Source organism: Centrocercus urophasianus, unplaced genomic scaffold (genome assembly GCF_019232065.1).
Source record: "Centrocercus urophasianus isolate 14NV4802_14NV808 unplaced genomic scaffold, USGS_Curo_1.0 seq_2, whole genome shotgun sequence".
Lineage (NCBI taxonomy): Eukaryota > Metazoa > Chordata > Aves > Galliformes > Phasianidae > Centrocercus > Centrocercus urophasianus.
Genome location: NW_024884755.1, coordinates 6,108,828 through 6,124,196, shown reverse-complemented (window position 1 = coordinate 6,124,196; position 15,369 = coordinate 6,108,828). Strand labels below are relative to the sequence as shown.

The 15,369-nt window shown below is 41.2% G+C and overlaps 1 protein-coding gene across 1 annotated transcript; it reads right to left on the bottom strand.

Moving 5' to 3' along the window:
• Positions 1 to 3,415: 3,415 nt before the first annotated feature.
• CCNE1 (cyclin E1) lies at positions 3,416 to 15,228 on the bottom strand. The gene is made up of 11 exons (XM_042821691.1): positions 15,200 to 15,228; positions 15,015 to 15,105; positions 14,710 to 14,778; positions 9,154 to 9,296; positions 8,924 to 9,059; positions 7,587 to 7,733; positions 5,853 to 5,948; positions 5,349 to 5,483; positions 5,152 to 5,263; positions 4,904 to 5,061; positions 3,416 to 4,073 (listed from the first exon to the last, which is right to left on the bottom strand). Exons 1-11 carry the CDS (start codon positions 15,211 to 15,213, stop codon positions 3,951 to 3,953), a joined length of 1,224 nt encoding a protein of 407 aa, XP_042677625.1. The 5' UTR covers positions 15,214 to 15,228; the 3' UTR covers positions 3,416 to 3,950.
• Positions 15,229 to 15,369: the final 141 nt, after the last annotated feature.

Here is a 15,369-nt window from a genome sequence, read left to right as displayed (position 1 = left end):
AGCCCATTAATATGTGGCTGAATAATTGTTTTTTAAACAAAGTGAAGACCAACTGAAGCTCTGCAAGGCATTAAGTTTAAATAAATAAAGGCATTTAGATTTAACGCAGTGTTTCCTCACCACAGTTATGAACATCATCATAAATCCACTAGCTCCTCCTCTTTCCCATGCTCATGAAAATTTAAGAAACTAAACCCTTGTTTCCGTATCAAAGATAATTAAGAAGTGAAACCTCTGGGAAGAGGAGGCACAGGTCTATCTGACACATGTCCCCAAAGGGACACTGAGGGGAACCCTGCTGAAACTTCACAAAGCAGTCAGTACTTCATTAAAAATACACCTGCCTTCCCACCATACTTGTAACATAAGAGCATATCCTGCTCACTAAAGCGAAAGCAGTTTCCACATAAACACCCAATTCCAATACCCAGTCTGCTTCTCAGAATTGCCAGCAGATTTAGAACCACAGCCCTCTGGGATCAGGAAGCTCTCCTTCCTTCCTTGACAGCCATTTGATTCACATGCCCTCAAACGTGCCAGTCTGCAGACTTGAAAACCCCAGCTCCACTCAGCCTACAAACAATACGTTATTGCTTTTTCCAATTTCAAACACACCATAAACAGAAATGAAAAGCTTCATATACCAAGTCATTCTTTTGTGCTTGGCTTGAACTGATTATTTCAAGAGACCGAAAGGAGGCAGATTACACAGTATCGCAATATTCTGCAGTCTTAATTAAATGTTTGATTAAATATTAGTTGTGTCAGTAGAAGACAATTCAAAACTTGACACAGTTTTTGTACTTTAACAGTAAGACCTAATTCTATTTTAATAGAAGACCTAATTTTATTTTTTGATGGGACAGGAAGGGGATGTCTGAGCAGCATTGTAGTCTACGAACTACTATTAGATAACTGCAGCACTTTCACCATCTTAGCACCCGGCAAAACCGCTTTGCTGACCCACGCATTTTCAACCTTTCTGCTAACCCATTCCCTAAGCCCAGCTTCACAATTACAATCTCCCCTCACTAATTTAGGGCTGCTTCCTTCAACACAATCACAGCCACTGCAAACATTCAAGGGCAGCAGCAATAATCAGCTCTGGATTCCTTTCTCTCGCTCTAAGTTTCTCCAATGCCCCCAGCTTTCAGACCAAGGTGAGGCTTTGATGCATAGTTATGGCAAACCTTTCAGGAGGAAGAAGATAATCATATACCACCTGGGTTAGCACAGAATTCAATTTATTTTGCAGCATGCTTTATGCTGGCCTGTAGCTATTAAAGGGAGAGACAGTTTCAAGCTCAAGAGTGCACAGCAACGTGCAGCTGAATTGCTGTTTCCCATTCCAGGCCCTGTGCTGCCTTCAGGAGCAGCATGTTAGTGGGTCCCTCTCCCCACCTCTCAGGGCAACAGGCTCGAGACAGGTTGCAGAAATGTTACCTGATGTTAGCTCACCTCTTGCCCAAACTTCAGCCTCTTTGCAAATTTGCAGACGTGCTGAAATCTTTTTCTCTTACCCCGTCAGCAGGTCTGCCTGCTTCTTTCTTGCTAATGAAGATCCATCTCCAGATTGGTCCAGATAGAATTTGTGAGAATAGGATTCTTAGGCAAAAATAGAGGGGGAAATCCCTCCTTTTGTTTTCACTTACTTTTGAAGCACCCTACCAAGACAGAGCAGCTAGACACGCATGCACACCCAAGTATATTGCAATACAACCAGGAACAAGACATCCTTAAAGAGCAAGAAAGAGAAAATAGATCTACAGTCCTCTTGGAAAGTATAGCATCTCCAGCACAATTGGTACCTGGGTCTCCCAGAGCAGAGCTCCACACTCTGTGCAGACCACTTAGAAAAAACACTGACCTCTGAAGAGTGGAAGAGGTATCACATCGGCAGGACTGCCATCAAAAGCAGAGAGGAGATTTAGAAAGAAGCCAGTTACATGAACAACTTCACAAGTAGGTATGTGTCACTATAGCAGATAGCTGTCCCACAGCCCAGAGAACTAGAGGGACACCTGCACTCACAGCTGAGTGATGTGAACCAGAAAGTAATACTTAGCTTAAACTGAAAGTTAGCATTTATCACATCTGTGATATTTTTACAGAATATTCCTTGAAGTTAGAAGTAACAAAGTATAATCTGTCTATAGAGCCAGTCAGTTTAAATATACCTTAAAAAAAACTTCAACTAAGCACTATCAAGTACCAGAAACTCCCATGCTAGTGTTTGGTGAGAGACTCAAAAATTCAGCCCAGAGAGCACACCTTTCAGGAGCCATTTTTCTATGTTTTTTTTTGTTTGTTTGTTCTGCTTTTTTCCCCCTCCTCAAGTTTTGGGCTCTAAATTTAAGAACAGGTATTAAAATGTGTCTTGACAATTCCTCCGCTGTTACAAATGCTTGTTAATGGGCAAATGAAGTTTGCTTGGCCGGGACATGGGACATGCAGCACTCCAAGAAATGAAAGCCTCTCTGAGCTGGCACCAGCAAACTTGTTCAGCTTATATCTGCAGCTGTTAACACAGAATTTATAACCATTCGTTGCAAGAGGAAAAAAAAAAAAAAAAAAAAAAGCCAGCAGCACCAAATAATTTGCTTACCATTAATTCCAGTAGGCATATTTATTATATCAGAGCTTTAACATTTATCAGAATACTGGGTCGGGGAGGAAGGAAAGGGAGAATAACTTAAAAGCAATGTTGGTGGAAACTTACATTTAGAAAGATTAACCATTAGCAGAGAAGCAGCTTCCAGAAATACAAATGTAGCATCTAAGTAATCTACAGGACGTGGTGAATCCTGGTATAGCCACAAAAGCTCTCAGTGTTGTGGAACAGTCCTTCAAAGTGAACACCACGAAAAAAGTCAGCAACTGTTTTTGCATCTATTTCCCTTTTCTTCAGAATTGGTCTTACTATGAACTCTCAGATACTGCAGAGGTCAAGGACTATTCTTCCTATAAAACATTTACAGGCACACACCATCCCAGAATTCAGTTTTGCACAGATTGCTTGTTGTCAAAGTACATGCCAAAATCCCAAAGTTTGAATCATTGCATTTAAAATAAAGGCAGCTTCTTTCCCCATTGCTTCTTGCTATTCAATACAATGATCCAGACACTGACTCAAGAAGTTCTCAACACACTGATCGTTAGCACACGTGTTGTGGAAGGATTCCCCAAACACTTGTCATGTTTATTATCCCCTCTCTCGTCATGTGCAACTCAAGAAAAATCTAAATCAACATAAAAATTCATCTCAATATCCAAAAATGGAACTTCCATTGGTAAGCTAGTAGTGCTAAATAAATAAGATGATAGTTACTATATTCGTTGCACCCAGTTCCCACGCTACACTACTGGTCACAGTCTGAAAAACCTTAGCTGACCATAATCAAAAGAAAAATAGGAATATACATAAAACCAGCTGTCTTAGACAGCATTTTTATTAAAAATGGATACACAGAGACATAGCAGCATTTACAATAAAGATTTTTTTGAAAAGGCATCAGGTTGTAAGCCAACCATTTGAAAAAGAGGCTTTGAAACGTGGCCTTGCACAGCATGTCTTGCTCAGTTGTCAACAGGGGACTGCATAACTGCTGATTATTCAAAAGACAAACAGGCACGGTAAATAACCCAAACTTTAAGCCTTTTTTTCTGAACAGTTGGTCACATCAAGCATCACCCTCAATAGCAGCATTTGGAGCACTCTTCGGTGTTCTTTTAAGTGGCTGGCGTACTCGATCCATTTCTATAAAATATTTTAACGTTCAATAAAAATATTTCAAATAGAAAAAAATCTTCTGTCATGAAAAAGATAAGGTTTCCTTTTCAAATTCCATAAAAGCTTATGAATGTCACCGGCAGCATTTCCATAATGGAGCAGGAGTTAGAACCAGCAGAACAGGCACTTCAGCAAAGTCATCTGTAAACAGTTTGTACAGTCATATCGGCTTCAGTCCAGCGGGCTGCTTCTTACTGCTTTGTGGTGGTGTAAGGACACCAGTGGGGAAAGGTGAAGTCCTATTTTGCTCAGCCAATATGGCTTGTTTTGCTTGAGCTTTGTCCTGAAGGCAGCACAGGAAAAGAGAAAAAATAAATCAATCTTCACTTGGGTGTATTCATGCAACAGATCAATAACGTGACTCAGGGTTTCAGAACTTAATACTCATTTCCTGATTGCTAATCTATCATATCTATGCAGTATGCAATAGCCACTGTATATAAACTCCAAGAAATTAACGTTATCTTTTGGAATCTGACTGTCAGCATTATGGTATCTTCAAGATTGAAAATGAAGAAGCGACTGAATACCGAGAGATTTAACTTCTACTGTAATTAGGTGATGTAGAAGTTAATAATAATGAAAAAACATCGTTTAAGTTAAGTACAAATTGATGGACACAATTTTGATCCTCTGCAAGTTTGTCACGCTAAAAACCATTGTTGCTCAACTTCTCGTCAACCACCACTGTCACACAACAGCCCCACAAGATCACTCTCAAGTGATTAGTTAATTTCCTTTCTCATTCATTAGTTAATTTCCTTTTTCATCACATGAGGTTACGTTACCCACATCTCCTATATACAAAGGCCTAATAAACAATACTGTAAGTACTGGAAAGGCAGAAATATGCTCCCCATTTCTAAAGTAATTATCTATCCTTCGACATAATAGGCTAAAATCATGACCACCTTTTTATACTAACCACTGTACTAGTCAGGCCTTTTCCCTGGTAATTTTGCAACCAGCATACAATCTTAGGCCTTTTACAATCATCATACACTCAGTCTCAATCTGATAATGCTTCACGTGAACTCAATTTATGTTCTAGCCAAAGAAGAAAGAATACTCGAGATTTTAGGCAGTTTTTGTCTTCAGTGTGCATATACATACCAGCAAATCCAAGCTGTTTATGTGCGTCTGTATATTGTGCAAGTCTTCAGGAGCTATACCTCTAAAGTGTTTGAGTTTGGAGCTTCCTACTTCCCTTATAGCCATAGCAAATGGAACCATCCATTTTACACATTCCTCTATCTCACACCATTCATAACCTAGAAGACAAGACATAGGCTTACCTGCCTGACTTAAGATTTCATGTTTGTAAATGCATTAGGCAATCCATAAATACCACTCTTATGTACCTGAAACTTTCTGCATCAACTCAGATGAGGAGAAGTGGTACAAAGCAGAAGCTGCAAGTACACCATATGTATACTCCAAGCAGCCAATATCCAGCACACAGAGATCCAAGAGCTACAAGATGACAGATGTCTAATAAGTCTATTGCAAAACATTTTTTTCAGTTGAAATAGTATTTGAAGGATGGAATCAGTCTTACCTCTGCTATTTGTACAAATATTTGTTGTGGATATTGTGGCAACAATACCTCGTAAAGCTCATTTAAATAGGCAACTTGCATGTAAATGTTTAGCCATGATACAACTGTCAGTGGATTTAAGTTCCAATTAAGAGCCTGAAAGAGTAGACATACACAGCACTTGAGTATTAATAAAGAGTTCTTAACTGAGACCATGCAGCTTTATTTACTCTAGACAGTAAGCTGGGCAAGGCATTTTTGGAACATGCAAATCAATTTTTTCCCCACACCTCCTCCTGATAGGAAGAAACAATTCATTTTGTTAAATACTTGCTCACTGATGGATGCTTTAAATCACCTGCTACCTAGAGGACACTGTTTTCTAATTAGAAAATTGTCTCTTACCAGCACATTAACCAAGGCTCTTGCTTTTATTTGATTATGCTACAACCTAAAAGAAAACAAGCAAACAAACAAACAAAAAAAACCCAAACATATTCCACTTTGACCACTTTGAAATATTACCTTCATAATGATCAATTCCATACTAAGGATTTCATCTTCTGTACAAGCTCCATCTGTAACATAGGCAAACTGGTGCAACTTTGGTGGATAAATTTCCTGAGAGACAGAAAGGTCAAGTGTTCAGTTTGACAAATATGACTATGAGTTCAGTTTGACAAATAGGTCATGACTAGTCCTCCCAAGTTTCAAGAAGCAGAACAACCCAGTGCCACTCCAGCATTTCAAAATAGGGGGAGGGGGGAAGGAAAATAACCATCCGCCACATCCTAACTCATTGTGTTCTACTCTGCCTTTAATATACATAATTTCTTTTTCAGCCTTTCCGCTCTTAGTCTTCTCCCTTAACTTCTGATAGATCAGTACAACATGCACTGACTGACTACAAAACCCCTGAGGTGCATACAGTAAATGGCATCAAGATTATTCCAATGCAGCCTATGGAAAACATCTTGTATCTCTTGTATTCGAATACAGCTCTACTGGTCACAGATGTTTGTACACCTACCAGGATCTACAACCTTATAAAAACTGTTAGAGTAATAACCTCAGGTCTTGTAAGAAGCAAACAAATACTAATTAACCATAGATATTCCATGGATTGGAAACTGATTACAGAGAGCCCCTCAAACACTACCATCAGAACTGAGCTGCTTTTCAACACGAGGACACAACCTGGTCTAACTGCTCAACAAGTGTAAGCTTCATGTTAAACAGAGCTCTATAATGAAGCCTAATGATTGCACAGCTATCTTAGTTTCAGCTGGGACAGAACTGTTTTCTTCATAGTGTCTGGTACGACGCTATGCTTTGGTTCCAGGAGAAAAACAATGTTGATAACACACGGATGTGTATATCTGCTGCTGAGCAGTGTTGTACAGAGCCAAGGCCGTTCTCAGCAAAGGGCCAGGAGCTGGGAGGGAACAGAATTTGACAGCTGACTTCAACCAGACAAAGGGATATTCCATACCCTACGGCATCATGCAGCAGGCATTCTGTGGAAGTTCATCTCACTTTCTTCCACTGGTTGGGAGGTTAGTTGGACACTCAGCAATTGCTTGTCCATCACTTGTTATGTAGGTATATATACATATATCATAACTATTAGCCTTTTTTTTTTTTCTCTACCTTAGTAAATAGTGTTATCTCAACTCACAAGTTGCACGTTTTTTCCCCCTGATTCTCTCCCCCAGTGAGATCACTGGGAAGGGGGGGGAGTAAGGAAATGACGGTGGTGCTGAGCCACCTGCTGGGTTCAACTACAACAGCAGCAATACCATTTATGCTTAGGAACAAATCAAACATCAATATGCCTCTTAAAAGACAAAGAGTGAGAAGTTTTGAAGCCCTATTTTAATAGCTCAATTTATGCCAGTAAATAAAAATGGCTTGGGTTGTATTATCCAGTAGATACTGCACCAACAGTAGAATTGCAACAAGTAGTCTTTGCATAGAGCAGCCAGCCAGAAGCTCAATTAGCAACAACAATTAAAAACATTTTGAATTATTCTAACATTGAAGAGACTATTATTTTAAAATAGAGATACTGGTATGTTAGCTAGCCTTAGTTTTAGCCAATTCTAAAATATAGGAAGGATTTTGAAAATAAAAATTGTCTCCTGCTCAAGTTATACTAATAAGCTCCATAAAAGCATCCCAAAAATCATTTACTGTACAGTAAGTTCACTGTTTGTCCAATCATATATATTTAAGTTTAGAAAAAAAACAGATATTTACCTCAAGCTTTGCTGCTATGAATAAAGAAGAGATCCCAATAAGTTGCAATAGTGTTTTTACAACGTTCTGTTGTGTTGCCATAAATCTATCAAAGAAATCTTGTGCTAAATAAAAAGTTTCTCTATGAAGCTTGTAGACTTCACAAACCTAGAGAAACAGAGATACAAAGATCAAGAACAATTTTAAATGGTCAAGAACAGATGCTACAGATTTATTAAAAATGTAAAACCTAGACATACCATTTCATATTTGACTTCTGCTTCACTGATACTGAAAACCAACATGTTAACTAAGAGCAGGAGCTAAACTGTTCCCTTTGACTCACCGGATGACCACCACTACAGTAAATCCCTCTCAAAAAAATAACAAATCCAAGTGGAAGCCCTCATATGAAATGGGAGCACGTTCTAATAATATTGGAACATCAGCTCCTCACATTCACAAACATGCATCATTTCTACACCTCAGAAGAGAAAATTCTCAACTGCTTTAGAATCAAGAACAAAGATTATATCAACTCATTCAAACACCAAAAATACTCTCATAGAGACAGCAGAGTTGCTATATATTCTACAAGCCAATAACACAGAAGAAAGTTCCAGGAGAACTTGCAGCAGGCTACACGTACCTAAATGGCCTACAGGAAAGATGGAGAGGTTTTTTTTAATCAGGAAATATAGTGATAGGACAAGGGTAATTAATGGCTTGAAACTAGAAGAGCATATGATTTAGATTAGATGTTGGGAAGAGATTCTTTACACAGAGGGTGGTGAGGCACTGGAACCAGGAAAGTAGTCAATGCTCCATCCTTGGGAGCACTCAAGTCCAGGCTGGATGGGGTCTTGGACAACCTGGCCTAATGGAAGGTGCCCCTGCCCATAGCAAGGAGTTGAAACTACACAGTCTTTATGGTCCCTTCCAGCCTGACCCATTCTATTACTCCATGTTAGAGACTAGGTGAATCTCACAACACACCACACACTCCTTACAGTAACTTGAATAATCATTTGTGCAGATTTAATCTGTTGTGTGACCTTAAGCTTACCCTGTGGAGCTTTAGGGACAAACTGATTATTATACACTATTCATTTAAATTAATATCTGAATATACTGTCAGTTCATGTACCATCAACTCAAGTTGTGTGTATATTTGAACATACATATATATATACACACACATATACATACATATTTGATACCATTCACTGACAAACTTAATAAGAAGACAAGTAGCCAGTGCCAAATGGATTATGAAACATCATGAGAAGTGCTCATGACACTTATTAGCACTTTAACAAAAGCACATTTAAAGTAGTCACAGACCCAGAACAGCTTACCTCCATTAGCCAGTCTAGAAGGATTGTTCGCATTTTAGGTTGCAGGAGAGGGTGCCTTTGCATGTACAGTTTGTCCCTCACATATGTCTCCTCTTTGTTTATCATGTTTTTCCATACATCATCTCTGTTTGCCCAGCTAAGACAGATAGATGAAAGATGAACACGCTCAGTTTCAAATCATAGGACAAAAGGAAGGCAGAGAAGTGGTAGCAAAGCAGCAGCATACTTACCCCAGAATTGGTAGTGGTGAAGATCTAGTTGAAGCAACATTCAGATGTATGAAGTGAGAGTAATCAACACCAACTGGATCATCATCTTTATCTGGAGTAGGAATCAGCACATGGGGATCTTTGTTAATGTTATTCCAGGACAGCTATAAAATGAAAAAGAAGATTTTACACTATGGCTGTAAAAGTAATGATTTTAGCTGTAAATAATAGCACACTTGAAATAAACCACAACAAACTGTGATTACCTCTGTAAACACAGAGGCTGAAAGTAACCTTTTGCTGAAGGTTACAGCAGGTTGCCCAGGACCACGTCCAGTCAGTTTTGAGCATCTCCAAGAAGATTCCTCACTCTCTGTTCACAATCTGTTCTAACTCTCTGGTTACCCACACAATAGAAATTTCCTGACATCCAGAAGGAATCTTCTGCATTTCATTTTGTGCCCACTGCCTCTTGTCTTACCAATGGGCACCATGAGAAGAGCTCCATCTTCTTGTACCCTCTCTTCAGGTATTTATATGCACTGATGAGATATCCCTGAGCCTGATCTCCTCCAAGCCACCCTCACAGAACAGATGCTCCCTTCCCTTCATTATCTCAGGATCCTTCACTAGGTTCTCACCAGCAGCTCTCAGTTCCCCAGGAAAACACTATTTTATTTCACTGTAGAATACAAAGTCAGCCCCACAACATCATATCTAAGCAAGTTAAAATTCAGCATTTCTGCTTAAGAGCAAAGTCAGCCATCTTGCTGCAAATCAATCTATTCCGCAGTACTGAAGGGACACAGATCCTTAACAAGAATCATAATATGCTTCAAGAAATAACAGTGAAAAAAAAAAACAAACCAAAAACAGAAGACTCATTAGGTGTTAGTAAAATGCCCCACATGAACAACTTGCCCCAGAGGCAAAGAAGCTCCCACACTTGACTTTTGCCCTGTAACTGCTACAAGTGACATCACTTTCCAGCAAAATGGCTACTCCCTAGCTCCAGCTTCAGAAATAGAAACCACTGACTTCAGAAATGAAAGCCACAGTTCTCTTGCAGCTATGACATTGTATTACTGTCAGATAGAGAGGTAGTTTCACCTCTCAGAGTTCTACAGGCAAATCTAGCATAGCTACTTATGCACCCATGCCGTGATTTAATTTGGGTTGGAATGGAAGGGAAAAAGAATAGTATCTGTAGTATAAAATTGACAGATTTCTTATCAAGTGAAAGTTTGATCATCACAATAGCATTGCTTTAAGTTAATTTTTGCCCTCCCTCAAAGCTAGACTGTAGTCACACTTTGTCCTCCCAGCTGCATGGCAAGTCCAGCTGCCAACAGCATTAGGAGAAGCAATGCCTTATCAGTTAATCAACAAACCAACAGAAGGGCCATGCATTTGATCTAATTAAAGGTGCCTACTACACCAGCAGTAGCTAAAAGAAAAGAGATCTGTTCCACTCTTCTCAGCCAAAGTAGACACCACACAGCCATTGATTTAAGAGAGATTTCATCACACTCTATCTTCTCTAAGGAAACAAATCAAGATTTAAGACCTTCTTAGATGTCTTAAGAAGTGAAAACAAAGCTACTAAGTAACAGCTCACCAATACAACTGGGGTAGAACACAAGCAACAGTGAAGCACGTAGCTTAGCTAGAGATAAGAATGGAAGTGAATATGCAGTGCCCTCAGAAGCAAGAAGGGAGATAGGAGTCTGAATTAGTTGAAGTGAAGGAACACCAAAGTTTTGATATGCATTTTGGTCGAGTGAATGAGATTATTAGATTCCTGATTCTTTAAAGCAGATTTAGCAAGATACTCAGCTGAAACCAAGAAGCAGTATCAAGAAATTGCTGAACATCACACTGTAACTGTAAGGAGATAAAAGGATTGCTGAACTGCTACTGAAAGTGAAACAGTTTAAGGTGAGGAGGGCCTGAGGCAATCAGGAAGTGCTTCCTTTAGGCTGGCACAGTGCAAGCCCTAAAGCACATAACTGGAAACTACATACAGGTAGGACATGAGAACGCTCATTAAAAGAAACACCTGCAAGAGCAGAATAGAGCAGATCAAAGACTTGCAGCAGAACAGTCAAGCACACATGCAGCTCCAACAAAGAAAACCCTAGAATTCAGAGATAATATATTTTTAACCCAAACATTCTCATACCTCATTTTTCTGTAGCATGTCATCAGTCACTAACATACCAAACACTCACTGAAATGGAACTTTGCAACATCTTTGGGCACACAGGTCAGCCACCAAATTGAGCAGGTAGTGACTACTTGGGTCACTGAGGCAGTCAGGGCCTTCAGAAAAATCAGCCACACAAAGACCTGAGATACCTGTGCCCCTCTGAGCTACCAGTAAAGTTTCTAGGGGTAAAAGGTGCCAACAGGAATGTTAGAGATGACAGTAACCCAGAATTGCACTAAAAACAGCAGTGTCACTGGATTTTCAGCATGGAAACCAAAGTCAAAGAAGCAGGAGAGGGAAAAGTCAGGTTGTCTCATCTCAAAAGTAGCATTTCCAAGTGGACAGACTATTAGACTGCAGCCTTACTTTGCCTATCAGAAAGCATTAAGCCCTACAATTCCAGCCAATTTTCACTCACAGGAAGCAGTAAAGGTTGAAGTAGAGGGCTTTTCCACTAGAAAGAGCTTCTAGAATTATCAAATGAAGAGGAGAAATAAGAACAAAAATTCGGTCATTTCAATTCTGTTTGAACAGCATAGGAGCTTCTGACAATTTTCTAAAGAGGCTGCCAGTATTAGGGACAAGTCAGACTCTCAACTTGGATATAGCTAATGTCGTTCACTTGTTTAAGTGCATGAGGTTTTTGTTGTAGTCACTGTTGCATTTTTCTTTTGTTTCTTTAATTTTACCTTTCAGAAACAACCTAGACTTGTTAAAGAATCTCTTCAGAGGACATTTTAGGATTGTTAGAACATTTTGACAACAGTAAGACTAGATTCTGGAAAAACGGCCAGTGAGAAATTGATCAAAACTGATTACTGAAAGCTTGCTCTGTCTCCTTCCCATCTGAAAAGATTAGCTAGCCCCATCCCAAGATTTCTTACCACTTCTAGTTTCCGTTCTCCACCCTAGATTCAGGAGAACATGCATTTTCTATCACAATTGCATGGATTACTCTAATCAAATGAAATGAACTTTGCTTTATGCAGAGCCTTGGAAGTGCATCCGTCCATAGAAAGCAGGCAGAATTAATACGAGAATTGCTTGCAGAATTACAGCAGTGCCAGCACTCCAAAATCAAACACAGAATTGATGCGATATTCTGCTGTCACAAACCTCATGATATAGCCACCCTTCCACCACATAAAGGGTAACAGCATTCTAATTAAGAACTCAGGCCTTATGTTCAACAGAAGCAAACTAATGAATTGACTATGAAGATGCCATAAAGTGGGATGTGACTACGATATTTTGCCTCATGTATAACCTAGTGTCAGTAAACAATTTGTTTAATGTAGAAGTCACGTGGTGCAGGCTGCAGAGGATTTATAGCTGCTTGCATTTTAGAACTGTTGTGCCTCAACAGAATAACTATCTCACTGGCTATCATACAAGCCTGCGATACTGCTGCTGGAACCATAAACATATTCTCATTAGTGGCCCATGGCAATTTATATCAGAGAATAGCTTGTGTCACACCACAGACTGAAGAGCTGCTGCTGTGCAGCCAAATGTTAGCTTTTTTAAACAGATCTGTAACAATCTGGCTACTTTGTCATAACAAAAAACCTTCTCTGTGTAAAGACTGATACACAGGTATCCATTTTTATCTACGGTTTACAGAATCAAAGGTTCAAATTCCCACCGGTATCCTAAAGATAACTTGGAAAATTCCTAAATAATGCTTTGGATGCCTCCTGCCTGAGTTATCTGAATTTTGCTATACCTATTGTTCCTGAAGTAGCATTTAATAGCAACACAGGAGAGAAAAAAAAAAAAAAAGAAAAAAAAAAAAAACAACCAGAAAATTGGAAGCCTGTATCTACTTCCAAAGTTGAAGATAATTGGGCACAAAATATATTTCAAACTGCTTTTCAGTCTTCTCGAAAGAAGACAAAACTAGGTCTGTCATAAGGATTTTCCCAACAATGCCTTATTATTGTGGAATAAACACTTAGGAGAAGCCCTGGCCTAACTCTTACGGAACGTTTTGCTAAAGGAGGGGTCCGTAGTGAAGGACAGGCAGCTCTTCCTTGTCAGAAGTGAGAAATTAGTTTAATACACTGCACAAAAGAAAAACAGAAGGGAAGGAGAGATCCCCTCATTAAATGCTCACCATTTGAGCCCTGCTTAATATGTTGACTGATAACTAGTGTACGCAATTGCAACAAGCAGAGGCCATTCCAAACAATGATGCCCATCTGTTATGGTAGCACGTTAGTCTTAGAACTTCCAGCTGCCACTTCTGGTTAGATGTGCGACATTATGCATAGTCTCGCGTACCAAATGAGTGCAGTCTGTACTCCCTGATCATGACTTTTGCAGCTTAAGTATCACCCTGCATGTGCATTAACTGGCTGAAGTCCTCGCAACAGAGTGAGTGAGCATGTGCGTGCATATGCACAGGAGAGAATCAAAAAGAAGAATAAATCTACTTCCGAGAGGCTAATTTTGCTCTTTTATTTAGAGCAAGCATCGCAATGCACAAAGGCATCTTGCTTTCAATACCATAATACCAACAAAGCATCCAATACAAATACCACTAGCACGTCAAGTTTGAAGAACATAGAAACAGCACTAAGAAGTTTAGGGGATGCTGCTGGACTTCATTCTGACTTTGTAACTTGGGTCATGCCAAGTGTCCTGTTTGGAAACTGGCACTGGGCACTGCTAACCCCAGCAAGTGACCTCATTTGTTCTTTGGCCTACAGCATGAATGGCTTTTTTAAAAAAAAATCATCCCTTTCATCTGCAGAAGCACGAAGCCTACTTCACCACCACAGTAGTATCTAATAATATAAACTTCAAAGTTCTGATCTGGAAATTCAAGTTTCCATCCTCCATCTAATAAAAACGCTTGCCAATGAACAGAGCTAACCAAAAGGAACAAGTGATCCTTCCTCCCTCCTGGTTATACATAAACATAGACAGGGTTACAAAGAGATCCATCTCAAAACTCAGTTCTGTTTGCGTGCCAAAGGGCCGCATGCTTTGGCCTGCAGGATACAGCACATAAGTGAACCACTGAACTCCTACAAGGCTCCCGGTACGCCTGTGTGGAAAACTAAGCGTGTATGAAGGCTTCTGTAGGGCACAGCCTGGCAACCTCAGGACATTCAGGTACACTGAAGCATTCACGTAATGGTTTAGGCCAATGTAGGCTTCGTCTCTTGCAAAGGCTCCAAAGCAGGCTGTGCCACCGAGGTGGTTTGTGGTCTTCACAAACAGCCTGGGCTGATGGCCCCCTCAGCCACCACCACGCAGCATGTGGTTACTGCATATCTGTGGGATTGTGTTTGCAATACCAGCGTCCTGCAACAACAGGCTAGTAAGATGAAAGGAACGTGATCTAAGGCCATATTTGTTACCTGGTTTTCGTATTGCTTTTTCCTACTCATTTCAATTTTGGCCATTTCTTCGTCGGGATCCTGGAGGAACTAACAAAAAGAAACGCAGCAATTTAGGGGCAGGGGCTGCGGTTCAGCGCACCGCTCAGCCCCACGCCGTGCTTGAGCCCCGCCGGTCCCCGCGCCGTGACAGCCCCCCGCCCGCGTCCCGCGCCGCACATGGCCACCCCTCCACCCCCAACAAAAGGCCGCGGGAGCAGCGCCGGAGCGCCGGGCCCGCACCGCCCGGCAGGCCGTGCCGTGCCGCCTGCCGGGCCTGCACTCACCGTGGCCACATCGGCTTTCCTCTTGCGGGCCCGCACGGCCCCCTCGGCGCCCCCTTCCCCCTTGGCGGGAGCCCTCTCTTCCGCGCAGTCGCTGCCAAGAAAGGAGAAGCGTGAGGACCGGCCCTCGGGGAGCGTCCCCCGGCCTCACTAACGGAGAGCCGGCCCACCCGCGCGGCCGGACTCACCTCTCCCGCCGCATGCTGCCCGCGGGCACGAGCGGCAGCCGAGGGCCGCAGTCCCCACAAAGAGCCGCGAGGCGCGGAAAGGCCCCGCCGCCCCCCGCCCCACGCCGCGCCCCGGGACCGCGCGCTCTCGCACCCCGGAGCTCCCCGGCCAGAGCGCGGGCGCGGCGCTC